We start from the raw sequence: 15,635 nt of genomic DNA, 5'->3' as shown, positions 1-15,635 counted from the left end.
GAGGGCTATGGTCATTCAGCCTTTGAGTATGTTCAAGACTGAGATTTTTTAGTTCTAAGGGAACCAGGAATGTGGGGATAGGGCAGGAAAATGGAGTTGAGCTCAAACAGAGGTAAACAGCAGGAAACCAGAGAATTATGGACCAATAGCCTAACAGCTGTTGCCAGGAAATTGCTGGAGTCTACAATTAATGATAGTGTGAATACCTTTCAATGCTGAGAGAGAGCCGGCATGGATCTGTGAAAGGTCAGTGATACCTCTCAAACCTCCGTGAATTTTTTCAAGAGGTAACCGAAGGGGTGGACAGAGAAATATCTATAGATGTTATTTACATGAGTTTCCAGAAGGCATTTAATAAAATCCCTCACAAAAAAAAACGAAGTTGAAGCTCATGGAATAGAACACACAAACGGACAAATGAATTAGGAGCAGAAGTAGGCCACTCGGCCCTTCAAGGCTGTTCCAACGTTTGATGAGATCATGGATGATCTAATTGCAACCTCAACTCCACATTCCCACCTAACCCCGATAACCTTTCACCCCCTTGCTTATCCAGAATCTATCTACCACTGCCTTCAAAATATTCAAAGACTCAGCTTCCACTGCCTTTTGAGGAAGAGAGTTCCAAAGACTGGGAGAAAAAATTTCTCCTCATCTCTGTCCTAAATGGGTGACCCCTTGGGCAGAATCAGCCCAGATTTGCACAAAGTGCGGCAGCAGCAGGAAAAAGGACGTTTTACCCACCATCCGCAAATGGCGGCTTTTCATGCCATATCGTCCAATTCCCGGCATGTTCCGCCATGTTAATAACGCATTCCCGGGAAACATGGCAGATCACTGGCAGCGTAGCCTCTGAATCACCTGAACTGCCATCACCTTAGGCCTTAATATGGGGGCTACATTTAAAGGCCACCCCTGCATAGACCTAGCACTCTCTGAGTGATTGGAAGCTGCTCAAATCATCACTGCAAAAGGGAGGAAACAAGTTTAGCGAGGCCTCCCCTGGGTGCCTGCTGGACGTAGTGGAGGCCCGCCGTGAAGTCCTCTACCGGCACTCTGGGCAAACAGCAGCAGGCAAGGTGACAAATCCAACATGGGAGGCGGCAGCAGCAGTGGTCAGTGCAAAAGAGGACAGCCACCCAACACCGCAAGAGGATGAATGATCTGCTCTGTTCTGCCAGGGTAAGTCACTCTCTCATCACTCTCAACTCTCTCACTCTCAAATCCATCACATATCCACAGAGATCTCACTCACTGGCAGTTCAGGGGATATCACCATTCACTCTCTCAGACACACCTTCATCTGTCCTGCGGATCATGTCCTCATTCCTGTCCATGGCACCACTCACTACCCGCACATGCCAGGCATCATTATCATCTGGCCTGGCAGGCATCCTGCTTACACTCTCTCCATCTGTATTCACGAAGTACAAGCTGGCACATAACAAGAGGGAGAGGTCACAGACTGGTGGAGGAATGCCTGAAATCAATGTCCTCTCAGACTTTGGAAGCAGAGCCATCCAGCTGGCCCACGACGACCTGGACCATTCCTGTGCTGATGGTGAGGTCAGCGGTGTTCAACTAAGTGAGGATCCAGCAGTGCAACAACAGACAACCATGCTGTGAGTGAGTTCCCCTGTTCCACTGTCCCCTGCCATGCACTAATTATCCCTCCTTGCTTTTGTAGGCACATCTGGGAAGCAGCCGGGAGAGTCCGTGAGCCAGGTCCTCGACTCCAAGCCTTGAAGACACCTCGGAAGAAGAATCTGATGACACCCTGGTTTCCAGCACTCGGAAGACTGCTGGAGGCCAAAAATCTGCTGAATCTGAGTCAGATGATGAGCCTCTGGACTCAGTCATATCTCAGTGTCCTAGGCCCAACCATCTTCAGCTGCTTCATCAATGACCTTCCTTCCATCATAAGGTCAGAAGTGGGGATGTTCGCTGATGATTGCACAATGTTCAGCACCATTCGCGACTCCTCAGGTACAGAAGCAGTCCATGTCCAAATGCAGCAAGACCTGGACAATATCCAGGCTTGGACTGACAAGTGGCAAATAACATTCACCACACAAGTGCCAGTTAATGGCCATCTCCAACAAGAGAGAATCTAACCATCGCCCCTTGACATTCAATGGCATTACCATCACTAAATCCCCCACTATAAACATCCTGGGGGTTACCATTGACCAGAAACTGACCTGGGCTAGCCATATTAATACTGTGGCTACAAGAGCAGGTCAGAGGCTAGGTATCCTGCGACGAGTAACTTACCTCCTGACTCCCCAAAGCCTGTCCACCATCTACAAGGCACAAGTCCGGAGTGTGATGGAATGCTCTCCACTTGCCTGGATGAGTGCAGCTCCCACAACACTCAAGAAGCTCAACACCATCCAGGACAAAGTACTCCACATGACTGGCACCCCATCCACAAACATTCACTCCCTCCACCACAGTGGCAGCAGTGTGTACCATCTACAAGGTGCACTGCAGAAACTCACCAATGTTCCTTAGACAGCACCTTCCAAACCCACAACCACTACAATCTAGAAGGACAAGAGCAGCAGAAAGATGGGAACACCACCACCTAGAAGTTCCCCTCCAAGTCACTCACCACCCTGACTTGGAAATATATCACCGTTCCTTCACTGTTGCTGGGTCAAAGTTCTGGAACTCCCTCCCTATCAGCACTGTGGGTGTACCTACACCACATGTACTGCAGCGGTTCAAGAAGACAGCTCACCACCACCTTCTCAAGAGGAAATTAGGGATGGGCAATGAATGTTAGACTAGCCAGCAAAGCCCACATCCCGTTAATGAAAAGAAAAATGCTGGAGCTGCAAAGGCAAGCTCGGGAATATCAGGAACGGATGTCCGCTGCACTCCTCAGATTGCAAGGCCGCCTTCATTTTCAGGTCATAGTGCCTACATGCCAATGCGCCAAAGTCAACACTGGCAGGATGGCAGCCGCCATGGAGACCTTGGTCCAGGACTTCGCTCCTGTACTGCTGCGCAGGCTCAACTCCATTGCTGACGCCATAGTTGGCCTCCAACAGTGTCAATGCGAGAGGGGTGTGGGGCAGCTCAATCTCACTCCAGCTTCCCCTCCTCCTCAAGGAGTCAAACAGAGGCCCTCAGGCACCCATAAGGAGGAGGATCAGCAAGTGCACACCCCGGGGCCATCCACCCAGGTGACTCCGGGAGTGTCCGACCCATCCCAATCCCATCTTACTGCCCAGCAGCTCCAGCTCCACAGGCCGAGGAGGATGTCACTGCCACACGGCAGGACCCCGAAAGCAGACCGGCCAACCCACCAAGGTCATCACAAACAGGACATAACAGTCAGCAGGCCGCCTCCACCTCCGCTGTGGATGTCAGGGGACACCAAGATGTAGTGGCGGGGTTAGGAACGTTAAGATGGAATTGCTCAGCCTGGGCTCAGGTGTTAATAACGTGTACATAATGTTGACTATTGTTAATAAACTCCCAAGAATGTCTCCCTGCCTGTGGCTCCTTGTTCTGATGAGCAGTGTTTGTGTCACTCAGATGTGAAACCTTGGTTCCTGCACAAGATAAAGGCAGGTGTCTCAGTCAAGGGCCTCTTCCCTGTGCAGTGTGTAACCTTCAGACCAAAGTGATGGTCCAGCCTCTCACTCCCTGGAAACATTACTGATGCCTGCACCTCGATGGTGCTGGTCATTGCTGCCAGAATGTAGTGGACAGGAGTCACAGAGTTCTCTCATTCTCTCTGTGCTCTCAGCACCTTTTAAGGTGGGACTGGCCCCCATCTCTTCAGCATCTATGACCAGTGACCCTGTGCCCCTGAAGGGCTCAGGTGCTGAAGGCTGACAAAGGATCTGATGCTTTTAAAGTTTCATGGCTGCATTTCTATGATACAACCCTGATCATGGTGCGCAAGCGAGCTGCCCTCGGCCAGACAGGAGTCAGACATTTTCAGAGGCAATGTGAAGATCTGTGAGTGTCCTCACCGCATATCGTCATCATCCTCCTGCAATCTAGCGACTGTTAGGGCCTCTGCTGCGTCTCCATGACATCAGCCTTGCTTCACTGTGGAATGTACCATTTGCTCCAAGAAGGCTGGAGCGAAAGCCTTGTTGGAGGCTTTCCCAGGATCATTTTCAAGGCAACGGACATCTGATCCAACAGGATCTCCCTCTCCGAGAATTGAACCAGGAGCCTGTCCATATGAAACACCTTAGCACAATCCAGTAATTTCTTGGAGCAAATGGGACATTCCACAGTGGTGCAAGGAATAGAGTCACAACGATTGCCAGATTTTGAAATGATTCGGATACTGGATGCAGACGTCAATATAATGAATGGGTTAGAGACAGGCAGGAGGATGAAACCACCTTTCACAGTCCTAGCTTTACAGAGACAGAATTGGAACAATGATAATGGTGAATTAATCCCAGGAATTCCCTAGAAACAGTTCAGGGGTGACTCAAAATACCATTTTGCAGTGATCTGCCCAAAGTCGAGAGACAGTATCCTTGAAATGACATATGACAGAGAATTTTGAGGAAGCAGATGAGTATGTGGACGAATCAAAACAAATTATATTGGACACAAGTTTTCGCCCTGCGATTGTGAGAGTCGTAGACTCCTTTAACTGTACAGTGCTAGATGGTGCATTTCAACAGCACGTGGAATTGATTGGTTGAAATGTTACCATGATTCAATCAGTAATGAGGATAGATGAAAAGATAAGAAATATAAAAGTATTACTTCCTTTAGGTTTGGTGACAATGAGATTACAGAATGCCGAAGGGGGGGTGAAGGGAAGATGTGTTTGGTGGTGGCATCATGCTGGAGTTGGTGGAAATGGCGGAGGACGATCCTTTGAATGTGGAGGCTGGTGGGGTGATAAGTGAGGACAAGGGGGACCCTATCATGGTGATCTTAACTGAGGTTTTCCACCCTCAGTGGTTGACAGGGCCCTCAACCATGTCTGGCCCATCTCCCGTGCATCCGCCCTCACACCTTCCTCTCCCTCCCAGAACCCCCCCCGGCCCATCGGCATTCCGTAGGGACCGATCCCTCCGGGACACCCTGGTCCACTCCTCCATCACTCCCTACACCTCAACCCCCTCCCACGGTACCTTCCCATGCAACCACAGAAGGTGCAACACCTGCCCCTTTACTTCCCCCCTCCTCACCGTCCAAGGGCCCAAACACTCCTTTCAAGTGAAGCAGCATTTCACTTGCACTTCCCTCAATTTAGTCTACTGCATTCGCTGCTCCCAGTGCGGTTTCCTCTACATTGGAGAGACCAAACGCAGACTGGGTGACCGCTTTGCAGAACATCTTCGGTCTGTCCGCAAGCATGACCCAGACCTCCCTGCCGCTTACCATTTCAACACTCCACCCTGCTCTCATGCCCACATGTCCATCTTTGGCCTGCTGCATTGTTCCAGTGAAGCTCAACGCAAACTGGAGGAACAGCACCTCATCTTCCGATTAGGCACTTTACAGCCTTCTGGATTTAACATCGAGTTCAATAACTTCAGATCATGAATTCTCTCCTCCATCCCCACCCCCTTTCCAATCCCCCTTTTTCCAATAATATATAATTTTTTTAATATATTTTTTCTTCTCCCACCTATTTATATTATTTTAAAATTTATTTCCATCCATTGCTTTCTCTCCACCTTTTAGCCTATTTCGATCCATTCCCCCCACTGCACCCCCACTGGGGCTATTTGTCACTTGCTCGTCCTGCTTTCTACCCTTAACGTCACCATTAGCATATTCCTTATCTAATATCACCACTGTCAACACCCCTTTGTCCTTTTGTCTATGACATCTTTGGCAATCCTTTGCCCCCACCTATCACTGGCCCTCTATCCAGCTCTACCTGTCCCACCCCCTCAACCAGCTTATATTTCACCTCATTTCTATTTTTCTTTAGTTCTGATGAAGAGTCATACGGACTCGAAACGTTAACTGTGTTCCTCTCCGCAGATGCTGCCAGACCTGAGTTTTTCCAGGTATTTTTGCTTTTGTTTCAGATTTCCAGCATCCGCAGTATTTTGCTTTTATTTTGATCATAATAGTAATATGGGAAATGAGGGTTATAGAATAACAGTAAGGGACAGAACGATAAAACATAAAAATGCACCAATAGTCAACACTAGGTGTTACAAAGGTAACAAAAAGACATTACTAAAGGCCCTGTATGTGAATGTGCATAGCATTCATAACGAATTGATCGTGCACATTGAAGTAAATAAATATGATCCGATAGCCATTACAGAAACATGGCTGCAGGATGAGAAGGATTGGGTCCTGAATATTGAGGGGTACATGACATTCAAGAAGAATAGAAAGCTAGGTAAAGGTGGAGGGGTAGCGCTGTTAATCAAGGTTGGCATTGGTGCAATAGTTAGAGATGGCGTCGGTTTAGGAAATCAGGATGTAGAATTGGTTGGGTGGAGATAAGGAATAGTAGGGGAAAGAAGTCACTAGTGGGAGTGGTCTACAGGCCCCCTAACAATAACCGTAGTGTAGGACAAAGTATACAAGAAGAAATATTGAGTGCTTGTGATAAAGCGACAGCAATAATCATGGATGACATTAATCTACATATAAACTGGAAAAATCAGACTGGCAGTAGTAGTCTGGATGAAGAGTTCGTACAATGCTTTCTAGATAGTTTCTTACAGCAGCACATTCTGGAACCAACCAGAGAGCAGGTTATATTGGACTTGGTATTGAATAATGTGACAGGATTTATTAATGACCTCAGAATGAAGGCACCCATCGGTAGCAGCGATCACAATATGATTGAATTTTACATCCAGTTTGAAAGGGAGAAGAGTGGGTCTGAGATAGAATTTTAAACTTAAATAAGGGCACCTATGTGGGCATGAAAGCTAGCTGAAGTGAACTGGGATACTAGGCTAGAGAATAGATCAATAGAGAAGCAGTGGCAGACATTTAAGGGGATATTTCAGAGTATTCAGAATAAGAATATTCCTACAATAAAGAAAAATTCTAAGAGGAAGACCCACCAATGTGGTTAACTAAAGGAATCAGCGAAAGCGTCGAACTTAAGGAAAAAGCATATAACTGTGCAAAAATGAGTGGCAGGTCAGAATATAAAGAACAGCAGAGAATGACTAAAAGGTTAACCAGGAGAAGGAAATTAGAGTATGAGGGGAAGCTAGCTAGAAATGTAGAAAAAGATAGCAAGAGTTTCTACAGGTATTTAAAAAGGAAAAGAGTAAGTAAAGTAAATGTTGGTCCTCTAGAGAGTAACAGTGGGGAGTTAATAGTAAATAATAAGGAAATGGCAGATGAAATAAACAAATATTTTGCTCCTGTCTTCACTATAGAGAATGCAAAAACCATTCCAGTATTAGCTGTAAATCAGGAGATGGAAGGGAGAGGGGAACTTGGTGAAATTACAATCACTAAGGAAGCGATACTGAGCAAACTGATGGAGCTGCAGGCTAATAAGTCTCCGGGTCCTGATGGACTTCATCCTAGGGTCCTAAAAGAGGTGGCTAATGAGGTAGTAGATGCATTGGCGCTAATTTTCCAAATTTGGCTAGCTTCTGGAAAGGTTCCTTCAGACTGGAAAGAGGCATATATAACCCTTCTATTCAAGAAGGGAGGGAGACAGGAAACTATAGGCCAGTTAGCTTGACATCTGTCATGGGGAAGGTGTTAGAATCGATCGTTAAGGAGGTTATAGTCGGGCACTTAAGGTAACTCAAGGTAACGCGGAAGAGTCAGCATGGTTTTGTGAAAGAGAAATCGTGTTTAGCCAATTTATTGGAGTTCTTTCAAGGAGCAGCATGCACAGTGAATAAAGGGGAGCCTGTAGACGTGCTGTACTTGGATTTCCAGAAGGCATTTGATAAGACGGAAAATAAAAGCGCATGGTGTAGGGAGTAACATATTAGCATGGATAGAAGATTGGCTGGCTGGCAGAAAACAAAGTAGGCATAAATGGGTATTTTTCTGATTGGCAGGATGTATGGAGTGGAGTCCCGCCGGGGTCTGTGCTGGGGCCTCAACTATTTACAATTTATATCAATGACTTAGATGAGGGGAGCGAAGGCATGGTAGCTACATTTGCAGATGACGTAAAGATAGGTAGCAAAGTATTTTGTGGAGAGGACATAATGAGATTGCAGACGGATATAGATAGGTTGAGTGAGTGGGCAAAAATCTGGCATATGTAGTATACTGTGGGAAAATGTGAAGTTGTTCACTTTGGCAGGAAGAATTAAAAAAGCAGAACATTACTTCAACGTAGAACGGCTGCAGAAATCTGAGGTGCAGAGGGATCTAGGTGCTCTAGTGCATGAGTCACTAAAAGTTAGTATGAAGGGACAGCATGTAATTATGAAGGCTAATGGAATGCTATCCTTTATTACGAGAGGGATTGAATATAAAAGTAAGGATGTTATGCTTCAGTTATATAGGGCATTGATGAAACCACACTTCGAATATTGTGTGCAGTTTTAGTCTCCTTATTTAAGGAAGGGTGTAAATGCACTGGAGGCGGTTCGATGGAGGTTTACTAGATTGATACCTGGAATGAGTGGGTTGTCTTATGAGGAAAGGTTGGACAGATTGGGCTTGTTTCCACTGGAGTTTAAAAGAGTGAAGGGTGACTTGATTGAAGTATATAAGACCCTGAATGGTATTGACCAGGTGGATGTGGAAAGGATGTTTCCACTTTTGGGTGAGTCCAGAACTAGGGGGCGCTGTTTTAAAATTAGGGGTTGCCCTTGAGATGAGGAGAAATTTTTTCTCTGAGGGTTGTGCGACTTTGGAAATGTCTGCCTCTGAAGGCAGTGGAGGGCGGTTTTTGAATATTTTTAAGGCAGAGGTAGATAGGTTCTTGTTAAGCAAGGGAATAAAAAGTTATCAGGGGTAAATGGGAATGTAGAATTCAGAACACAAACAGATCAGCCATGATCTTATTGAATGGCGGAGCAGGCTCAAGGGGCTGAATGGCCCACTTCTCTTTCGTATGTTTGCATGTCTATGATATGTCCATAAGGTCATGAAATGACAGTCTGTTTTCTGAAATCAACCACATTCTGACCCTGTCTCATAGCCATTTAACAGGCTGTCTTTCTTGTTAATTTCACCCAGAAACTCGAATTGAATGCCCAAAGTTCCATCACTAGCTGACTGATGGGCATTCAAAGACACAAAATACTTCTGATTTTACTTCTGGTAGGAAGCGACAACAAAAAGGCCACATCTTGTTTCCTCGTTGATAGAATTATAACCCATGTGCACATATCTACGTCTTTCTTTCACTGGCCAAATGATTCAGACTCCAAGAAAATCCTAGCTTCCAAACTTCACCTCTAGGCCTCTGCTACTTTTAGAAAGCCAGGTGGTGAAGGATAGAACCGGAGCCAATCTTTACAGACTTGATTATTTATTTGCAGAGTTCCATATTACGAGCTTATGCCTCCTAACACAATATCTGCAGTTTTAGTCTGTGTCCATCTACAGGATGTTCAGATGCCTCCCCTGTTACTGCCCACAACATGCATACAACTAAACACAGTTAATGTAGAACTAACAGGTGGTAAAAAACAAGGATCTTCACTGAGAGGTGAGAGGGGTGGAACAAGTTGAGATGATCAAAATGACAAATTGCCAGGGGCATAAGAGGACAAACCAAGGTGTGATTTGGTGATAAGTACCACGTTGCCATTGCAATGGCCTGGGCAAGGCAAGTGGTGGCAGTTGCAGTCAAACAGGGAGGGTTCAGCTGGGGGAAGGTGTCATCACCCAGAGCCAGGTTTCTGTCAAGGCCTTGATGCAGATGTAATCATCCACAATAAGCTAAGGATTGCAAGAGGCTTGTTCACAAGTGAATGGATATTCTGGATGGAGATGTGGAGAGGGGCAGTGACCGCTGATTGTCAGGAAGATATCATTATTTTCATAATGTTATTGGAATTTATTGTAAAGTAGAGTAATAGTGGTGTTTGTGTGTGTGTGTGTGTGTGTGTCTGTGACTTAATTGAATTAAAGGCTTTGATATATCAGAAGGTAGCTAGGTTTGAAGCGTTAAGTAGTAAACATGGGGGAAGTTTTAGAATGTGAGGTATATTTTAAGTAAAACCAGAGTAGCTTGAATTCAAAAGAGGGGGGTGAAATGTTTCACCTAGCCAGGAGAAGTTAAGAAACAGCGTGTTTATTTTTCTCAAAGATTACTGGTAAAATTGGTACTATGATAGATTTTTATTATTAGAAAGGTAAAGTCCAAAGACATAGTGAAACAATGGGAATTTGCATTCAAAGGGGAAACTATGTATAAAGGAGAGAAGGATGTGTGCAACAGAAGGCATTCTAAGATCGAACACAAGTGTGAAAAGCCTTCAGCATCTAAGCCTCAAGCTGCTGTCTGCAAGGAACTGAAGCTGAGAAAAACTCACTTTGAATTCAACTGTTCAGGGTATCATGTTACTTGCCTGGGTCTTTTAAAATCTATGTGTTCTTACCGTTGCCTTAACGGAGGTATAACTGGGAGTTAGGTTAATCATAGTTATTATAGTAGTAATTTGTAAACCTATGTTTGTGTTTAAAATCATTTTTTTATTTAATAAAGGTTTAATTTAGTTTTGTAAGAAACCTATAAGACTTGGTGGCCTTCTTTTTACTGAATTCAAAGTTTGCATCTCGAAATAGGTACAAATTGCAAATAGTTGTGACAGTTGTTTCAAGTTTCCCTCTGGGATTTGGGCAGGTTGGCATTTACCATCCACCTGCCATAACACTGATCCACTGGCAGAATCTGCAGGGTCAGCAGTGAGTTGGATGGGAAGGAGATTGGCCAGATCAGCCCCTTGCTAATGGGCTTGGTGGGAAGGTCATTGCAAGAATAGGAGGGGTCAGTTGGAGATGCTGCTCATGAGGCAGCACTGAGAGCTCTGATGGAATCTTCAGAGAATGCAGAGAGAGAGACAAAAAAGAAGCTAACAGGTTGTCAATAAGGGATTCAAGTCTGGGGCAGTGGCAGCAGAGTAGGAAGGTGGAGTACCCTTTTCCTCATGGTTCTATTGTGATGCTTTAAGTGCCCAGTTAATATTGGTTCCAACATGTGTGTGTACTGAGTGCTCATTTACTGTTGTTGCTGAAGCCCTTGTGAGCCAAGTTTTGGATTTGGATTTATCGAGTGTGAACCACCCAGAATGTCAGACATCACTTCACCTTCCTTCAAGTCACATGGACCATCTCCCATACATTTCATCATTCATTATTTTCATTTTTTTTCCTCAATGTAGCCTCTGATGCTCCCCCATTTCGGAATGAAGCGGTTCGAGCGTGGTTGGATTCCGTGTCTAGAGGTAGTTTTGCTTCTCTAAAGAAAGCCTGGGCATGAAGCTGCTTCTCTTCTGCTTCTGTCGCACCTCTTTAGAGCATCGTTGCTGGGACAAACCTGTCTGTGTGGAGCTCTGGGAGAATGAGAGCTGAGGGAGAGAATCAGAGGTCATTTAGACTTGGGATCAAGAAAAGAAAGTGAGGGGATCATTCAGGTGTGGGGTGAGGGAGAGAGAGTGAGACCTTTGGAGAGTGTGTCAAGTTGGGAAAATGCTGCTTTGTTCGGTTTCCCACTCTCCACATCTTCAGTTTGACTTCTGGGCCAGTAAATATGTGAAGAAGTCTTGCTCTGCTAGCTGATCTTCATACAGAAAACATCAAGAGAAACTCACCATAATCTCAGTAACTGGAGTGAGAGACGGGAAGGACTGAGAGACAGTCAACCTTAGACAGAGAGTGACAGACTGGAGACATTGTGTCAACCAGACACAGGGAGAGAGAGTGAAAAGCATGGGGAGAGTAAGAGAGAGGCGGAGAGGGGGTGAGAGGGACAGGGAGAGGGGGTGAGAGGGACAGGGAGAGGGAGTGAGAGGGACAGGGAGAGCGAGAGAGAGAGACGGGGAAAGAGAGAGGGAGGCGGGGAAAAAGAGAGGGAGACAGGGAAAGAGAGAGAGGGAGATGGGGAAAGAGAGAGAGGGAGATGGGGAAAGAGAGAGGGAGACGGGAAAGAAAGAGAGAGGGAGAGACGGGGAGAGAGAGAGAGAAAGAGACGAGGAAAGAGAGAGAGAGAGACGGGGAAAGAGAGAGAGAGAGAGACGGGGAAAGAGAGAGAGAGAGAGACGGGAAAGATAGCAAGAGAGAGACGGGAAAGATAGCGAGAGAGAGAGACGGGCAAGATAAAGAGAGAGAGACGGGAAAGATAGAGAGAGAGAGAGACGGGAAAGATAGAGAGAGAGAGACGGGAAAGATAGAGAGAGAGAGAGACGGGAAAGATAGCGAGAGAGAGACGGGAAAGATAGAGAGAGGGAGAGAGATGGACGGGGAAAGAGAGAGAAAGAGGGACGGGGAAAAAGAGAGAGAGACGGGGAAAGAGAGAGAGACGGAAAGAGAGAGAGACAGGGAAAGAGAGAGAGAGAGACGGGGAAAGAGAGAGAGAGACGGGGAAAGAGAGAGAGAGAGAGACGGGGAAAGAGAGAGAGACGGGGAAAGAGAGAAAGGAAGAGACGGGGAAAGAGGGAGAGAGACGGGGAAAGAATGAGAGAGACGGGGAAAGAAAGAGAGAGACGGGGAAAGAGAGAGGGAGACGGGAAAGAGAGAGAGGGAGACGTGGAAAGAGAGAGAGAGACGGGGAAAGAGAGAGAGAGACGGGGAAAGAGAGAGGGAGACGGGGAAAGAGAGAGAGAGACGGGGAAAGAGAGAGAGAGAGAGACGGGGAAAGAGAGAGAGAGAGAGAGAGACGGGGAAAGAGAGAGAGAGAGAGACGGGGAAAGAGAGAGAGAGAGAGAGAGACGGGGAAAGAGAGAGAGAGAGATGGGGAAAGAGAGAGGGAGACGGGAAAGAGAGAGAAAAGAAGAGATGGGGAAGGAGAGAGACAGGGAGACGGGGTAAAAGAGAGAGAGAGGCGGGGAAAGAGAGCGAGGGAGACGCGGAAAGAGAGAAAGGGAGACGGGAAAGATAGAGAGTGAGACAGGAAAGATAGAGAGAGACGGGAAAGATAGAGAGAGAGAGACGGGAAAGATAGAGAGAGAGAGACGGGAAAGATAGAGAGAGAGAGATGGGAAAGATAGAGAGAGAGACAGACGGGAAAGATAGAGAGAGAGAGAGACGGGAAAGATAGAGAGAGAGAGAGACGGGAAAGATAGAGAGAGAGAGAGACGGGAAAGATAGAGAGAGAGAGAGACGGGAAAGAGAGAGACGAGAAAGAGAGAGAGACGGGAAAGATAGAGAGAGAGACGGGAAAGAGAGAGAGAGACGGGAAAGAGAGAGAGAGACGGGAAAGAGAGAGAGAGACGGGAAAGAGAGAGAGAGACGGGAAAGATAAAGAGAGAGACGGGAAAGATAAAGAGAGAGACGGGAAAGATAGAGAGACGGGAAAGATAGAGAGAGAGAGAGAGAGACAGGAAACATAGAGAGAGAGAGAAAGAAGGGAAAGATAGAGAGAGAGAAGGACGGGAAAGATAGAGAGAGAGAGAGAGACGGGAAAGATAGAGAGAGAGACGGGAAAGATAGAGAGAGAGACGGGAAAGATAGAGAGAGAGACGGGAAAGATAGAGAGAGACGGGAAAGATAGAGAGAGAGACGGGAAAGATAGAGAGAGAGACGGGAAAGATAGAGAGAGAGAGAGACGGGAAACATAGAGAGAGAGAGAGACAGGAAACATAGAGAGAGAGAGAGAAGGGAAAGATAGAGAGAAGGACGGGAAAGATTGAGAGAGAGACAGGAAAGATAGAGAGAGAGACAGGAAAGATAGAGAGAGAGAGAGACGGGAAAGATAGAGAGAGAGAAGGACGGGAAAGATAGAGAGAGAGAGAGACAGGAAAGATAGAGAGAGATAAGGACGGGAAAGATAGAGAGAGAGAGGGACGAGAAAGATAGGAAGAGAGAGAGAGATGGGAAAGATAGAGAGAGAGAGAGACGGGAAAGATAGAGAGAGAGAGAGACGGGAAAGATAGGGAGAGAGCGAGACGGGAAAGATAGAGAGAGAGGGACAGGGAAAGAGAGGGACGGGGAAAGAGAGAGGGATGGAGAAAGAGAGAGAGACGGAGAAAGAGAGAGACAGGGAAAGAGAAAGAGAAACGGGGAAAGAGAGGGAGATGGGGAAAGAGTAAGAGAGGGAGACAGGGAAAAAGAGAGAGGGAGACGGAGAAAGGGAGAGAGACGGGGAAAGAGAGAGAGAGGACGAGACGGGGAAAGAGAGGGAGAGAGACGGGGAAAGAGAGAGAGAGACGGGGAAAGAGAGAGAGAGACGGGGAAAGAGAGAGAGAGAGAGAGACGGGAAAGATAGAGAGAGAGAGACGGGAAAGATAGAGAGGGAGAGAGACGGGAAAGATAGAGAGAGAGAGACGGGAAAGATAGAGAGGGAGAGAGACGGGAAAGATAGAGAGGGACAGGAAAGATAGAGAGAGAGAGATGGGGAAAGAGAGAGAGACGGGAAAGAGAGAGCGAGACGGGAAAGAGAGAGCGAGACGGGAAAGAGAGAGACGGGAAAGGGAGAGAGACGGGAAAGATGGAGAGAGAAATGGGAAAGATAGAGAGAGAGACGGGAAAGATAGAGAGAGAGAGAGACGGGAAAGATAGAGAGACATGGGAAAGAGAGAGATACGGGAAAGAAAGAGAGAGACTGGAAAGAGAGAGAGACGGGAAAGAGAGAGAGAGACTGGAAAGAGAGAGAGAGACTGGAAAGAGAGAGAGAGACGGGAAAGAGAGAGAGAGACGGGAGAGAGAGGGAGAGAGACGGGGAAAGAGAGAGAGAGAGACGAGGAAAGAGAGAGAGAGACGGGGAAAGAGAGAGAGAGAGACGGGAAAAATAGAGAGAGAGAGAGACGGGAAAGACAGAGAGAGAGAGAGACGGGAAAGATAGAGAGAGAGAGACGGGAAAGATAGAGAGAGAGAGACGGGAAAAGGTAGAGAGAGAGAGAGAGACGGGAAAGATAGAGAGAGAGAGAGAGAGACGGGAAAGATAGAGAGAGAGAGAGACGGGAAAGATAGAGAGAGAGAGAGAGAGACGGGAAAGATAGAGAGAGAGAGACGGGAAAGATAGAGAGAGAGAGACGGGAAAGATAGAGAGAGAGGGAGAGAGACGGACGGGGAAAGAGAGAAAGAGGGACGGGGAAAGAGAGAGAGACAGGGAAAGAGAGAGAGAGACAGGGAAAGAGAGAGAGACGGGGCAAGAGAGAGAGAGAGACGAGGAAAGAGAGAGAGAGAGACGAGGAAAGAGAGAGAGAGACGAGGAAAGAGAGAGAGAGACGGGGAAAGAGTAAGGAAGAGACGGGGAAAGAGGGAGGGAGAGAGACGGGGAAAGAGAGAGAGGGAGACGGGAAAGAGAGAGAGGGAGACGCGGAAAGAGAGAGAGGGAGACGGGGAAAGAGAGAGAGAGACGGGGAAAGAGAGAGAGAGAGAGACGGGGAAAGAGAGAGAGAGATGGGGAATGAGAGAGAGACGGGGAAAGAGAGAGGGAGATGGGAAAGAGAGAGAAAGGAAGAGATGGGGAAGGAGAGCGACAGGGAGACGGGGTAAATGAGAGAGGCGGGGAAAGAGAGAGGGAGACGCGGAAAGAAAGAAAGGGAGACGGGAAAGATAGAGAGCGAGAC

The 15,635-nt window shown here is 46.9% G+C and overlaps 1 protein-coding gene across 5 annotated transcripts in view; it reads left to right on the top strand.

Annotated features, from left to right (window-relative positions):
* Positions 1 to 15,635, top strand: part of mical3a (microtubule associated monooxygenase, calponin and LIM domain containing 3a) — a 301,509-nt gene that overhangs the window by 216,817 nt on the left and 69,057 nt on the right. For all 5 annotated transcript variants that reach the window (XM_078568426.1, XM_078568423.1, XM_078568427.1 and 2 more), the window contains exon 21: positions 11,289 to 11,351. In XM_078568426.1, coding sequence (XP_078424552.1) covers positions 11,289 to 11,351 — 63 coding nt within the window. The remainder of the gene's footprint in view (positions 1 to 11,288; positions 11,352 to 15,635) is intronic.

The sequence above is a fragment of the Cetorhinus maximus genome, chromosome 22, assembly GCF_964194155.1.
Source record: "Cetorhinus maximus chromosome 22, sCetMax3.hap1.1, whole genome shotgun sequence".
NCBI classification, from domain to species: domain Eukaryota; kingdom Metazoa; phylum Chordata; class Chondrichthyes; order Lamniformes; family Cetorhinidae; genus Cetorhinus; species Cetorhinus maximus.
This window is presented reverse-complemented; position numbering and strand designations above follow the sequence as displayed.